Source organism: Rhyacophila brunnea, unplaced genomic scaffold (assembly GCF_057557595.1).
Source record: "Rhyacophila brunnea isolate RB1 unplaced genomic scaffold, BYU_Rbru_1.0 scaffold_4, whole genome shotgun sequence".
NCBI classification, from domain to species: Eukaryota; Metazoa; Arthropoda; class Insecta; order Trichoptera; family Rhyacophilidae; genus Rhyacophila; species Rhyacophila brunnea.
In genome coordinates, this window is record NW_028233068.1 from 31,597,350 (window position 1) to 31,614,485 (window position 17,136).

The 17,136-nt window shown below is 30.8% G+C and overlaps 1 protein-coding gene across 1 annotated transcript in view; it reads right to left on the reverse strand.

Annotated features, from left to right (window-relative positions):
• Positions 1-17,136, reverse strand: part of LOC147067264 (cGMP-specific 3',5'-cyclic phosphodiesterase-like) — a 164,372-nt gene that overhangs the window by 119,929 nt on the left and 27,307 nt on the right. Inside the window, exon 2 of the mRNA XM_085954983.1 lies at positions 4,898-5,162. Within this exon, the coding sequence (XP_085811109.1) occupies positions 4,898-5,162 (265 nt within the window). The remainder of the gene's footprint in view (positions 1-4,897; positions 5,163-17,136) is intronic.

Genomic DNA, 17,136 nt, shown 5'->3' on the forward strand with positions numbered 1-17,136 from the left:
ATAAATTCTTGAGATAAGGCCGGATCTACTTAGTATTTTTTATGATTTTGTATAATATAAATATATTATATTTGTCTTATCATGTTGTTTTTTTAATACCTATATAATACGTTATACATGTTTAGGTATAAACGACTCTCATAGTATAGTGCGTAAGACGCTGGCCTTTCACCTTGGGTCGCCGAGCTCAATTCTCGGCGAGTTCACAACTGACAACATATTTATATGATTTACTCAAAGCTTAGGTATTTGTAATTACTTTATCTTCTATTGATAAATATACTACTATTTCACTATACCACTGTCATTAGGCTCATGGCTTGTTGTAGTGCTAAAGAGAATATGTATATCAATAATTAAAAAATATTATGTTATAAGGTTGTGGATTTTTCATATGACATTCCTACCTATTCACTTTATGTAAATAAGTAAATTTATTTGAATTAGGTTATATTCATTACTTCGTTGCAGAAATTTAATATTTACGGTAATTTTCATCACTTAACATTTTACAATGTAATTTATTGAGTAAGAGAAAAATCTTTAGTAATTTCTCCACGACGTAATGCGTTCAATGTACCTATACGAAACAGCATCTCGTAAATCGAAGCATTATTCAATATGTACATTAAGATGAGGGTTGCTATAAATTGCTTACAAAAGCGTTTCACGCATAGGTAAGTAGATTAAATGTGTCAATGACTTTTCTCATTTTGTAGAATTGAAATAATCTGACTGAAAGTAAGATAAGAGATTTTACTTTATAGAGGTAGATTATGGGTAGAAATCACCATTAAATAGTTTTTTTTCTGATTGCTTTGTGTTATGTATTTTTAAAAAAAATTAAATTAAACAAGATTTCGACCACGATATGTTGTCATAAAAATACAATCTTACCGATCTCCACTATCTTCCACAATGCTAATAAACGTTTTAACTCCTCGATGTTCTTAAGGACACCTGCAAGTCGCAGCTCTAGTATGTGTCATTCAAATTTAAGCCGACTCGCCCATCTAAACTCGTCTCGTCTGCAATGTGTCGAATACGTAGATGTGATATCATCACAAAACACACGTTTCCAAATGGAGCTTCGTACGTTAGAGGAATATGACTTTTTATTTAAAAAAAAAACAATTGGTGCTGCTAGCAACAAATCGCATGCGTCTCGAGCTGCTAGTCCAAGCCGCCAATATACATACGCACACGCTACGAATTGGTCATTCCTATACCTATATCGTATTATATATAAGCGTATATGTGCGCGGTCTTCATATGGAACATCGGAGCGATGTTCCTAAAAGGTTTGATTTAGAAAGCAAGATTAGAGCATCGATGAATAGGATAATAATTGGTAGTTCACTGATCAATACAAATTAATTTATTACATTAGTACCATAATATTATGTCATAGATATCAGCTGAAATGATTTTCTGCACCAGAGGTATATACGTATCTGTTTAAATGAAAGTGTACCTACGCTGGAATCAATATTACGATCACGTGTACGGTTGATATTCAGTCTATTGTGATGGATGGAAAACATGATTCCACAAATAATTGATTTACCGTTGAATGCAAAAATCAATGGAAGTGCCTATTGAAAATTTAGGTACAATTACAATTAGGTATATATATATAATATTTTCACTCAAGTGTTATCAAATTAAAATCCAACAGTACTTACAGAAATATAATAAATAATTACAAGATAAAAAGAATTTTTTTATATACCACGTTTTTAAATTTTCTGTTGAATCATATAAACTTGGCAATTCTATGTATTAATAATTTAGGACAAATTAGGAAATTGTCAACAAATCATTTTTTTGCTATTTTGCAACAAACAAACAAATATAGAGTACTGAAATGTCATTTTGATTTCCATAGTAACGCACGTATATATTAATAATTTAGCTGCTAGGACCACCCCTTTATTAACCAATAATAGTGGATTGTATTACGGATTTCTTCCAAGGTAACTTTTCATACAAAACAGAATTATCTGACAATTAATTCAATTCTACTTAAATATGGCTAAAAGTATTAAAGGAATGCATTAGCATCGTGTTCTGATATATTCTAAAAGTTTCGAATGTCTAGCTAGTTGGGAAGTTAGTTAAAAATCGATTGCAAAATTTGTATTGTATAAACAACCACCGGACAAACATGAATACGAGCTAAGAAAAACGTGGTAAAATAGTGGGCCACTTATTGATTCTCAATAGGTAGGGTTAGCATGAACAAAAAAATAATTAAAATCCATAAAACGTAGATATCTTTCCCACCATTTACTATGAATTTATTAGTTTGAGGTGCGAAAACGATTATAATGATAAATGTTTGGTACGTTTTTAATTACGGTTAATCCGCCGGACATTTAACGCATCTACGGTAAACCGACAGTCAACTGTTTTATGATTTGAAAAAATATTATCCTATGGTAATAATAATTTACATTAACATTGTTTTAAAAACGTATTCAATTTCCATTTCACCTTGATAAAAATTCGTAAAATAAAAGCTTTCACAAAGTGAGTTTAAGATCAAAGCAAAAGCGCTTCCAGGGCTTTTAATAATCCTTTGGTTAATAATAATTATTCTACCGCATTACATTATAACGCTAAAACGCCAACAATGTTTACGTTTTATCTATAATATAATACATTATTGCTTCATATTCCATTAACTTAAAGGTCAAAGCGATTCAGTTGTAACTTTTAACCAAATCCCTTTGTTAAGGTCACTTAATGAAATATCTCGTAGAAATGACAAGGGAATGGTATAACTTTAATACTTGTATAGTAAATAGAATAAAAACCCGTGAGTATTGCAACACTTCCGGTGGAGATATTCGATACAAATTGAATTTAGATTTATAATAAAATTTGTTTTGAAAATTAATGACGGATTTAAGGGTATTAGCCATAGATGGCGAACTAAAAACATACGTGCCATTGACAGGCGGGACATTTTTGTGACACGCGGGCAAAGTTCGAATATTGCACACAATACTTAATGTAAGTATCTAAAATCCACTGAATTTTTTAAATTTATGGCTTGGCTTATCGGCGCTCAAACGGGCTATGCAATAATATGATAAGCAATAAAACAAATTGAACATCAATATTTTTACCATCTTTGGGCAAACATATGACTACAAACGAATTTTTTCGTCGATGAAACGAATCAAATCGAAAACATAACATAGCCTTCGTAACAATTTGAACTTAAATCCATTAGAATTTAAATTCAAATTCCATCAAGTACTTTCGGTCGATAGTGTTAATATAACATAATATGTTAGTTGATCGTATAAATAGCATCTTCAATCAACTTCGAAACGTTTTCAAATGAATAAACTGACATCAGGCAACAAACAAACTAATATGTCTTACTAAATATTTATAAAACATACGACATTATTAATCTTTTTTGATTCATTTCCAATAAATCATCGCGTGAAAATCAGTACTTTGGCTTTTTTATTTTATTAATCTGACGTGTGTTTTTGAAATTTTTACATAAAATTTGACACATTCGTCGAAAAAGATTTGCCTTCTCTGGTATAGGCTTTGCTTCTACGTATCTCAAGGTCAATGTAGACGTGTAATTAGTGTATAATGGTATATAATATGTGATTATCAAATATTTTATAACAATCATTGAAGCAAGTTTTAGTTTGATGTTGATGTGTATGCGAAGAGTTCTTTCTCATTTGAGAGTGTGAATAAAAATCAGTGCAATATTCCCAGAGTTCCTTTTTCCCAAATTTCCACGCGTTTAGTTTACGTTTTTATACAAGAAGGTTTCCTTTGATATATTTGATATCGTAGATGATTATAATCACCAGTCAGTCAATAATACAATTGTGTGAATAACAATTATATACGTACAAACGTAAGCTGTTGACGTTATATGTAAATTACAATGAAGTTTATGCTTGTGATATCAAAATATTTGTTTTTTATTCATTTCGCATTGTAGACTTTTTAAATTTGTCTGTTTGTTAAACCAAAGTAATCGATGAGATGCAAATCGACTAATGATGGAGTATATTTTTTCCGCTCAATACTCCAGTTAAAAATATTGAAATTGTCGATTGAAATGATAAACATTTAAATGAAATTCTACGCGTAACATTCAACACTAATTGCATTAGCATTGTGAATTCAACTCATTGGACGGGCTTTGTGCAGAAAGCGCCATTCAATATTATGGAAAATTTTATAATGAAATAAATTGTCATTTAGATTTCAACTGTGAATAATATTATAATGTAAGTAGGTGGCGTTGTTATTCAAAATAAATAAATATAAGGATGTTTCCTTTACATATTTATTATACTTTTATACAGAAACCATAACTTTCTACCACCGATGGTAGTACATTATAGTATGTTCAATCGAGAGTAAAAATATTGCCGCTCTTTTCTGAAACGGATATGATATTCGTTTTTTGTGTCATGAAATACAAAATGGATGCCATATAACATCAATGTTAACGTATTTATTACATGTGCAGATGTCACAACAGCATTGGATACACGGAGATACTGAAAACTTAAAACAGTTAAAATAATACAGCGACGCGAATGAATTATTAAATATAAATTTTTCGCATCCATAATAATTATTATAAGCGTTATATCTTATTTCAAAATGTGATGAATAACGAGATGTTACTATTTGTAGGTATCTTTGTAGATTTTCCGTAATATTATTATTTGTTTTTTTGTGTCAACAAGCAAGATCAATCACAGAAGATTAAGTACAAAAATGATCAAAAGAAAAAAGCACACAATAGCATATTATTATATTAAATAATAAATTTGAGAAGCTTTTTATTTTCTAACTAAATATATGGACACACACGTACAAGTTTCTTATTATTACTCACCGGTATCTTGCGTGACGTCAAATAGCTTTGCCACCAGATATCTCGCGTGATGAGGACCTCTTGCCAAGAACAAGCTTCCTCTGTCAGCATGTGTCAGCAGTCCGACGTTGACGAGGATCTTGTGGCAAAGGACGTCGATGTCCAGCTCGTTCGCCACATCCCTGATCAGCTCCATGAAGAGTTCTCCTTCGTCCAGCTGGCGAAGGTGGAGGCGGGACGCAGTGCCTGATGGTGTTCTTGCACGGGAGTTTGGTGAACGCGATCTCTGTAGATAAATAATTATATTAATTTAATTAAATCAAATTGAGTCAATTTTTGAATATTTATAAAAAGCAGCTTTATTCATTAATATTCTCATAATTAAATGTAATGTATTATAATTATTATAGCTTCGTTATTTTACGATTTTATAATACATTTGACAAAATATACCTGCCTACCTACGTGTTTTTTTTATTTTTTTTTATCAAAAATGTATTTTTATGAAAATCAATACACACTCAATATTAAAGAATGTGACACTGTTTATTCAATAAATATGTAATTTGATAACATTTCTTATTTGAAATATACACATTATATACACTAAACACGCCCACGATGGCTTAAGCGTAGGCTTATAATGTCGTGGGTATCACAGGTTCGAATAATGGGTCTAGCAAATACATATATTGTTTTTTACTTTATGTTTGGAAGTATGGACCTAATAGGTTGAGCGACTCACTAACATCCATTTTAAGATTTTAAGTATATAAGTAGTAAGTATACACCGAATGTGATATGAATCTACCAACATCAAAAATTGCATATTATTAGAAAATTGTGTTGGACATTGACTGCTGACTAGATAATTACTTTTTAATTACCACATTTGAATAGCATGCTAATTATATCGAATGGCCGCCTGATCGTTACGCGCTAGGTGCGTCTTTAGCGTCCAATGACTTAATTAGTGACTGAATTAGTACTTAATTGCAAGCTTAAACTGTAAGGCACATCATCAGGAATGCGATGGTTATAGGTTCAACTCACATAAGTATATTTATATAAGAAAACATAATATGTGAATATTCGCATTCTCTATTATCTTCTCGAGGTAGAGCAATCACATGCTACGTTATATCTATGTTGGTCAACGCGGTAGACTCTACGTCCTACGCGATCGAAACCTATACCTACGCTGAAGGAATGGACCATTAGAGGACTTACAGAGTTCGAAATATGAATGTATCGGAAAACAACATTTTATAGGTTCACGTCTCACGTTCAGGTTTCACGTCACTAATGAGAAGGTTTTAAGATGCTCTAATAAACCACCTGGGACCCACGACACTATAGACCGGCGCTTAAGCCACAAGACAATCCTGGGTCTGGCAAGTACACAAATTGTTTTTCAATTTATGTATGAGTCAGAGTATGGACCTAATAGTTTGAGCAAGTGGCTGACATCAATTTCTCGTAAAAATAAAAAATCTGTTAATACAAACCTCCACTACTTGGAGGCCCATATGATCCTATTAGGATCGGACATGGTCGAAAGAAGAAATAAACCAAGAGAATTTAAGCTACAATCGATGGAAAAAAAACTGCCTACTTTGGACATATTTTTTGCAATAGGAAATAATATATAGGTACACTAATTCATAATAAAGGGACATGTAGCAGCATGGCAGTAGACAGAACGGGATTCTCTTGGATATTATACTACCTATGTATGAGGATCTACGCCCAATGGTGATCAGATACGATTCGCCCAGGATAGAAATTTGTACTGCAATTTCACCGTTAACCTTTGACTGAAGCCGCACCATGAGAGTAACCATACATACAATTATTTTCGTTATACATTTCACAATTATTGATGGTTACTGGGTTGTAAAGAAAATAACTATTTATGTGCCTATCTATATATATTCACTTCAGTTACCTACTTTATATTGGTATGATCTGAGTTCAAAAATTTACACATTATCCATAGATTTTCTATGCATCCAAAGATACACAAGTCAAAATCCATTCTACCGATGAAATTTGGATGTGGTCGATGTAGTTTTCAAAATTGATAATAACAGAAATTAGTAAAAATATCATAATTATACAATATTTAATCGTCATTAATGTGACAAGTAAATAAGGTGATGTATTCACGTTGCGGTTATGATTGGCTTATATATAAATGCGTATGTAAGTATATTTATCATTATTTAATTTATTATTTTTATTGATATTTAAACAGACACCTTTATCAATGAAACAAAATTGAAATCTGGTTTAATTAAAAATATTTTCAATGACACAAGCTACGATTAATTGAAAAATAAATCGGAATAACATATGCACTACATACCTAAATACGATAATAATTATTGTGCATTTTGTACGAGTGAAAAATTGTAAGGTATACATGGGAAATATTCGTGCTCATGTCATGAAACTATTTGCCGTCCTCTAACTTGTATCAACTTTACCAATAACCAACGGGAAAAGATAAGTGGCTAACATTTATACAAGTATATCCATTACAAGTATCTGAAAATGAGATATATTTCGTGTGATTTTACCTTTAGTCTAATATCATTAATTGTCTATCTAAAATGAACTAGGTAACTACTTAGATGATGATGTAAAATTTATTGTCTATGGAAATATAGAGAAAATACATTGTCTATTCTTCTACTCTATGATATAGTAACTATGTAAATAGGTAAGTATCCCTTTCTTATCCCTTTCTGTTTATCTTATCTGTGTACCCTCTTACCCAGTATACTCTATAGACTGGAGTATTTTTAACAACAGGGTGCGGTTGGTCAGTTTCCTTTAGCCCGCAGCAAGTCCTATCCAATTTGTACTCAACTAAACTTTCTTGGAACAGGGTATTTACAAACGTGTATTGGATGAATGCGACTAAGCGTTTATTTATATAAAAATACAGGGTCATTTTATCTTGTTTAGATTGAACATGTGGAGTTTTTTTTTTACATTAGTACTATTTACGTTGAATCTACCGATATAACTCTTGATATAGTGATTTTATAGTAACGTTATATTTTTTTTTTAATAATTTTACTAGCTATACAGCACACAGTTCACTATGCCAGCAAATGGGGTGTGGTGTGATGCGGGTCAGGTTAATGACAAATAAAATTACTTTAGTGGAGAATTTTAACGTTGGTTTTTATATTACATAAAAATGGAACAATATTGATATTATTAGTGAACTTATCGTACATAGGAACCATACGACTCATATCACTATTAATAACTAATTTGCAAATATGTTAATGAAATTTACCTTGCCCACTGTAGTAGCACAATTTGACGTATATATTATTGGTCTTTAAATAGTAATTTGGTAAATCATTTGTTTGTATTTTTAAGATAAATGAGACTGGGCGTATGGTACAATTACTTGTCCACATTAATGAAAGAAATATTCGTTGCATTCAGAGAAAATTGAACCTTCGATATTTTGCTTTAGTGTTGAATTTTTAACCACTACACTAAAGTTTACCACTGCCATTGATAGGCTGCTTTGTTATATATTTCTATAAGATACCAGTATTGATTAATTTTGGTGTGATAATTTTATTTTTATTCTAATGTCGATACAGATCAACTTGACTTTTATGCAAATCTTCACCCCCTCAGAGCATTCGTGGCGTTTCTTGTTGTAAGTATATTATTCTAAATTCTTTCTTCAAGTACTAAAGAAGTGAGATACTCGAATATATTCATGTAAGTGCGTTTATTGCGTCATGGAAGAAGGCGGCCGTGCAACAATCGTGGTTGCATGTCCATAATAGGGCGAAACTGGGAAACATCATTTTACTCCCTACTTCAATTATAGTTTGTCAATTTATGGCTACGGCCGTATGTTGTAACTTAACCACTGGGGAATGCCAAAAGAAATGGCATATTTCAAAAAAAACACTACCTTATTCTTAGGTCAATAATTATTAAAAAGCAATCATTATTCGTAGGATGTTTATCACACTTGAATAGTCAAAGACATAGCTTATAATAAATATCTTTAGAATTATCTTCAAATGTGTTAATCTTGCCCATTTTTGAATAATAAAATGCCCGATTCTTGTCAAATTTGGGATCACAGAGATTATCAATATAATTTTTTATCGTAAATATTTCATTATAATAATGTCGATATAAATTATACCGATGGTTTTATAAATGCATTTAAAAATTAATAAATGTAAAAAATTTTAACACCACTGCACATTTATGTACTGAAATATGACTATATTCTAAAATATTAGAGCGAGAGGTTTAAAAGAATACTATTTTATGTAATAAAATTACTTTATGCAGTCATCAAATGTTTAAAATAAATATAAAGGATAATAAGGCTTCAAAATTATATAAATAGATTATCCACAACGTTTAAGGTATGTCCAGGATCATGCTTTGAAAATAGAATAAAAGCTCCATTTTGACCTACGCTGAGCATGTTCCCCCCTTAAAGAAGATAAATTATTTTTATCGTGCCATCCCTTAACGTAGGTCTGTTACCAGCAGGGTGATTTTTGCTTTATTATTTTGCAACCCGGAACAGTTCGACGGAGCTGCACTCATACCAATCACGGAGGTTCTTAACCCATGAAATACAGCGTTGTCCTCTGCAACGCTTACCGCTGAAGCTTTCCCTTGAATGACAAATTGAGGAAGGCTGTACTTTTTTTATCCTCCCATAATGTGGCTGAGGTACTGCAGTTTTTTGGTTTTGATACTACGCAGCACTTTTCGGTCCTTTTCTATTCGATTGAGAACATCAACATTTGTCATCCGGTCAGTCCAAGGTCCGTCTATATAGCCACATCTCGAAAGCCTCTATAATTATCCGCGACATCTCCTGGTACAAGATATACTTTATATTTTACTAATCGATAAAATAAAATAATTGTGTATACAAGTTAAAGTTAATATTTTAATATTTATATTATAATTATAATATTTTAAGTTTAAAGTTAACATATATCAGGCTCCCTGCTTATTGTAGGTAATATTGATTAATTGAATTGGAGTTTTTTTGGTGGTAAAAAATACGATAAAAACAATATTTAAAGTTGGAGATGTTTTTAACTGTTTTGGAATAATGACCCATCATCAGGATAAAGTATTTCAAATACATATCATTATATCATAAGTACATACTATTAATTGATTTGTTTCAATAAAATAAAACACCTTTTTTAAAACGATCAGTGGCATGCGAAACCTACCCTGATCCTATGTGTACAATTATTTTTATTAGGTCTCACGATGGTATAGTTGGTAGAGCATTTGATATGGTCTAATGAGTTGGGTGAATGGCTAACAATCGTTCGTCGTAATACTCAAGTTATTATATGTATCATTCACTCTATGGAGGAATATATTGGGTGCTCGATTCCGTGTCTGGTAAGAAATAAATGTTAATAATATATATTCCAAATCCATAGCAAGTTCTCAATGGGTTGGGCCAGTAACTAATTGCCATTCCCCGTGAAGAGCCAATTCATATGACCTCCACGCTTTAGAGTCTAATATGATCCATTTATGAACGAAAATAGCAATTGCCTTTTACATTGTATTTATTTTCTCGACAATAATATTTTAGCAACATTAATTTTTGTTAATTTGTCATATACGGATGAGCTAATTTCAATTTATTTCTGCGCTATAACTACATAATACTAATAAATAAATATATTTCGGTTTATGATGAAGTAATTCGTTTATGCGACAAAGAAAATTAATGAAATTTTACCCATTGCTAAGTTGTGGGCACCCCATTGCTCTCCACACAACGATGCCTTTGACCATATTAAATTTGACCGACTCACTAACGAGATAATTGGTCCGAAGTTCGTCCAAATTGGTCTATTTCGGGATTCACAATCTAATTTTAACTACACTCTTATTACCCGTTTTAGGTACCGGTAGAATTTTTGTAATTGCATTGTCCATAATTTGGGATAACTTCTTTGGTCATTTATAAAATTACCAAATGCCTAATTTAATATAAAGTTCTATGCATTGACATATAACAATATTACGGTAGGGATTTAAGTCGGGTTCCTTCACGTTATCTTCGCTATTTGAGCTGTTACTACCATCCTCTTCAAGTTCTCAGCGTTCTTGCGGAAAGTATAGCTAAATAAACTGCGTCTTACGCATTATATGTGTATTCTTAATTAGATTTTCAATTGAAAGTTCGGCAACATGACAGCTCTACATCCCAATTTCTGGGAAATGTATTTTTTACTCACTTTATTCTAGAATATGCCAGTATATGGAGTCCTCACTGGTATGTCCACATAATGAAGTTGAATCTGGTCCATATTAGATTCTCTTTGATTTTTGTACTTAAAGACATATTATGGATTCTTTCATTGTGAACGATAATCAAAGAAAAATTCCAACATGTTTTCTTCTGCGTATGCTGTCAATACAATGCAAAAATTAATTTTTACTTCTTTTTGGGGTCATTTACAACCCGTTTATACTGGCAAGTAGGTACTATTTTTAATGTTCTTAGCAATATCATTCGCAGGTCTGTAGACTTTATGCTAGAATGGGTGTTAATGTTTCATGATGCTGTATATCGTGTGATTAACCGATTTGATGACACTGTACATACAGATTGATATATTTTTATTAAATTATTTAATTTTTGTTGATGTGTTAAAACAGGTTAAATTTATAATTATTATTTAATTTCGTTTTACATACATGTTATTGTAATCAGTAATTAAACATTGTTTCGGTATATCATGTTTAATTTTCATAATTAAAACGCCATTAGTATCGCATATTGGTCAATAACACGCCATAATACTGTTTTTTAAATAATTTGTCGAAAAAATAAATAAATAATTTTCATGTGAAATATTTAGTCGTATTAACTGTCGGTGTAGCAATGACGATTGTATTAAAATAACATACCTACACCTAATTGCAAGTACAATTAAATTTTTATATCTATAGCATTGTAATAACGTAATAAAATCTTTTGATATTATATATTTTTTCTTCTAAGCCGGTTTTCTTGAGAAATTGAGATATCATTTTTACGAATATAATATTATTACAATATTATCATTACGTATTTTTAACAAAGTGAGTTTTTGTGTAAAAAGTCTTAACGTATTAAGTATTTCGGTACAAAAAGTGATTGAACTGTCATATCAGCGTTTTCTTGAAATATCTTTGCCTTCTGAATAAATCAGTATGTTTTAAAATAAACGATTTAAATCAATTTGAAAGCTGGAGTCAATCGCCTGTTAACTCAAGATAGGGACTTGAATTTTTACTCTTGGGAAAAAATAAAATATTAGGCCTATGCCTCACAAGGCAGTTTTAAAATATATATATAGAAAAAATGAATATATTTTTAAATAAAAACAAATAATGAGCTACTAGATTACTTAAACGATTTTAATATATGAGTTTAAGAAACTAATTAAAACATCATACATTTGAATGCTTTCTTATTTATATATTTGATTACTGCACAGTTGTTCTTGTTATTCAAAACATTCGATGTTGAAGTGTTTATAAAGGTTATTATATTTTTAAGTTTTTTTAACAACGAAAGCAGGTATCTACAGATTACATTAAATTAGTAATTTGTGTTTATTGGAGCCATTGAAGTATTATTTTAAATTTGCAGAAACCCTCCCTAAATGAAAACAATATGGTTTCGACAGAAGTAAAAAAAGTTTTTCAAAGCTTTTGTTTGTCAAAATTTTCGCTTGACCAATCACAGGCAACTAACTTTTTGCGGACTATGGTTGATAATAACTACATAACACAATATAAAGTATTTAAAATAAATTATTTTGGAATAGTATGATATAAGTACTAAGTAGTCAAGTATGGTTACTAATTATCCTATAATATAATATATAATTAAATAAATTGAAAAAGAATAGACGCTTACAGTGGAATAGTCAATATGGAAAATTAAACAGTCTAAATGATAAAAGAAAATAAATAATGTATGTATAATTAAAGATATAAAAAACCACCCAAGGACATTGTTGACAATATACACGGACCATATAAAAATGGAAGGAGTTCGATAGTATTTCAATCTTTGAGTTATTGCAGATAAATCGGTAGGAAAATGAGACAAAATATCAAATGACAATATATTATAATACATAATACAATATAATAATAACCGAAATTGGTAAGAATAATTGGTACATACTAGTTACCGGATACTAGAGACCGGATATTATACACAAATAAGAACAATCAAACAAAATTCTAAGGGTTCTATTCTAAGATCGATCGAACGAAATGCATTTTGCGACAATTTCACTAAATAAATCCCAGTGAGAGAAGCGCTTAAGTTAAATATATAAGGAGTTGAAATTTTCTTCAAGCGTAGTCAGTTTTCTTTTAAATTTATTGTCTACTGGCACTGAAAGACGTTTGCGTATATTGCTTTTAATATTACTCTCGCCTTCCAGATAAAAGAACACTGAGGATACGTATTTGTTAAAAAAGTACACGTATATCATATTTCAGGTCTTGAACTTTCAGTTCAGAATATTAAATGTTGTTATGTTTCTTATAAAATAATTTTTTGTGACAACTTTTAATTTTTTTTTATAATAATACATACTTATGTGAACAAGTATATAAAATGGTGTATTAAGAATCGTTTACGTTTGTAAATATCCAACGAACAAAGGTTTTATAGCTCAGTGCCTCTGAGACGTAACACTTCAGAAGGAATGTCAAAATAAAAAGTTCGTGTTTTTTTAAAATTGATATACTTATCGTTATTTGATAAAGGAGATATAATAATAAAGTGATATTATACTATATTTTATAATATATATAAATTATTATTATCTCTTTGTTCATAAACGGCGGATGCACATTAATGTAACAATTTATATAGTTTTAGTTAAAAATAAGAATGACATACTCATAATAATAAAATACCAAAATTAGATTAAGTAATAACACAGATAAATAAACAAAATGCAAGTTTTTAATTGAAAAAAAAAATTAAAGAAATATAGACGATTAATTATTAGAACAATATTGAATCGTTGATATTAGAGAATGCAATGAAAAGTTTGATTTATTAGAAATCAAATATGTCATAGTTTTCCATATTATGTAATGTAACGATAGAAACATAGAATTATTATTTTTTTATTCAATGAATAATTCACAAGATTTAAGAATGTAACATTCTAATTATTGAACACACAATCTTGTGTATTATTATTCATTGAATAAAAAAAATAGTTAATTAAATACTATTAGCAAGTTCAAGTAAGTTACAACAAAAAAATCTTTATCCGTGACATCGGTGATCACGTGATTTAAAATACGAAAGCCGATCGCCAATGGTAGCTCAATTTGGAAAGCGCTTCAGTGAGTATTAAAAAGCCAATAGTTAATATCAGTATTAGTCCTTTAGCATAGTGGACTATGTACGTGGGCACGATACCCGAGAGATGCAGGTTCGTTTTCTGCGGAGTGGGGTGTCTTACTTTTTTCAAAAAGATTTTTTCTATTGGTTATAATATATTTTCTCAGAAGTGTTAAGTAGGATTAATTTTACGCCAAATGAAGAAATAATATTCAATACAATATATAGTACTCACACGTATAATGAAAGATATGAGGTCGAATTCTGCTTTGTCTCACTTGTTTTCTAGGATTTTTATAATAGGTAAAGCTTCGGAGGTTTTTCATTTTTTTTTAATTGTCAATATTTTATGATTCCTGGATTTTTAATGGTTCTTAAGAGGTCTGTAAAATATACAATTGTATGTTAGTATGGACAGAGTCACGTGCATTATTTTTAAGGGAGTCTCTTTTACGATATAACGGAAGGCCTTTTAAAAGCGGCCATACATCAAACACACAATCAACGAAAAAAACAGGAAATGAAGAAATTTATCTTCCATTGTACATGAGCTTACAGTAAAGAATCGTTTCTTTCGGCTTACGTTCCGAACTCATTTCCCAGCGTCTTAGTCCGTTTGTCTCGTTGAGTCGTTTCGGTCCGTTAATAATGCAAGTAGCGGCCGTTAACGGCGGTAACCGCTGGCGTCGCGGTCGTTACATCCTGACCGACAGTCGTTACGACTCTCAGCGGCCCGTTACCGACGTCCAACGGATATCGCTTACGCCGCAATCGATCTCCATGAACAGAGATCGTATAGGGACTTACGGCGCAAGAAAATTGGATGTTCAATAATAATGAGACGTTACCTGAATTATGCCATTTACTAAGGAGCTGTCACTCATTCGCCTCAAATGATCGTCACGAAAATGAACGGATTGGTAGGTGAGAGATAAACAAGTGCCGTATTGTAACTCTGCACGAAAAAAATGAACAATTGAATTTTTTGTATAATTACTTCATAGTACAAATCATTTTATGTCGTATTCCATTATTATTACGATAAAAATACCATGAAAAAAGAATGTAAAAAGAGGTGCGAGTAAAACGATTAAACTACTAAAATATTAACGACATCTTGGTACAAGAATTCTTGATAGCGATTCATATAACGTTAAATTAGTAGGACCTCACGAAGGAGTAGTTGCTATATCGCCTGTCTCTGAAGCTGTAGGTGCGGGTTCGAATTCTGGTGGCGAAACATACATATTATTTGATCCGGGATAAGGTTTCAATAGATTAAACGAATGGCTAACAACTGTTCCTAGCTGGCATCGAGAGAGAATGTCGAGCTGGGAACACGTTAATTTGTTTCGTGATGGCGATGGGGGTATTAATTCTTAAATCGTCTAAAGATGACTAAAAACGTTACCCATTTACTTGAAAAAGAAAACATGTCAATGAATGTATTATTATTGTTACTAATAGAACATTAAATGGACACATGATGGATTTATATGACAAATTACATTTCGTTCGGCATGCGTCATTTGTACCCGCGACCCGCAAAGATGATGATCATTTGATGATGATTTGATGTCTAGCTTACGTACTTTTATTACTGATTGCAGATGATTGTCCATCTCAATAATTAACTTCTTGTAAGGCTTGTAGCATCAAATCAAGGAGTTTTTAGTCGCCTCGTTCAGCGACGGCCACAGATATTGACTGATTAGAAGAATCCTACGATATACCCACATAAAATCAATCAAAATTTTAAACCAAAAAAATACTATGTAAGTACGTTTTAATTTTTAATATTATTTGGTTATATTTAAAGCTTGCAATTTATTCGATTAAATATATTGACATCCGTATATTATCATATATATTTCATATAATATTCGTTCAAATTTTATGACAGGTTTGGAGAAATTTTGCGAAATTCAGCATGTACATAATTTTGATTACCTCATAAATTATATTATCTATTATAGTAAATATTTCACATTTTTTGGTTTTAGTCAGTGCGGTCTACCATTTAAACCACCTGCATTATATCTAATCTCAACGAAATTAGCCACCAAAGAGAATGGCAATTTCATTTTTGACGACCATCTTTTTTGATTTTGAGTCAAGGTTTGGTATTTGATTACCTTAATTTCTGGACGGCGTCAGGATCAGTCCAAAAAAGTAGTAAAATTTTAATATTAAACATTTTTGTTTATTAATTCAATAATTCACAAGATTTAATAATATAATATTTCGTACTATAAAACTATTATATTACACTTACAATTCGTAGTTTGTAAATACTATGCATAATATTTAAAACTTTCTTTCGAAACGAGCACATCCTGTACTTCAAGGAAGCCGTCGCTGAATTTAGCGAGGATTCCCGTAAAGTTGGGTAGATTACTTTGAATACATACTAAGTGGAAATAGGTGTATTACATTTTTGTTCCTTAATTTAATCTTAAATTGAGATATTTATCTTCCTAACTCTTTTGTATCGCATTTTTATTTCAGTAAAGAATATAAGTTAACGGAATCATTTCGTTCAACTCAGGAAAACTGCTTTCTAAGTGAGTCCCCAACGACAGATAAGGGTAGTAAGTATATTTTTTGAAGCTTTTTTCATCCCCCAGGAAGTACACTTAAGTTAGAATAGTCAGCTTTTTTAAGATCTCAGTGCTTTTTAAGATAAAGTATCATTTCAGCTAGGCGCACGCTTAAAAAAACATTTCAATTTTTAAGCTGACGCAATAAAACTGCTCCCATAAAACATGATTAGTTTTGCAAGACTGAATACAAAAGAATTTTATGACTAGATTAAACTTTCTATATTGAAAATCTCTACAGA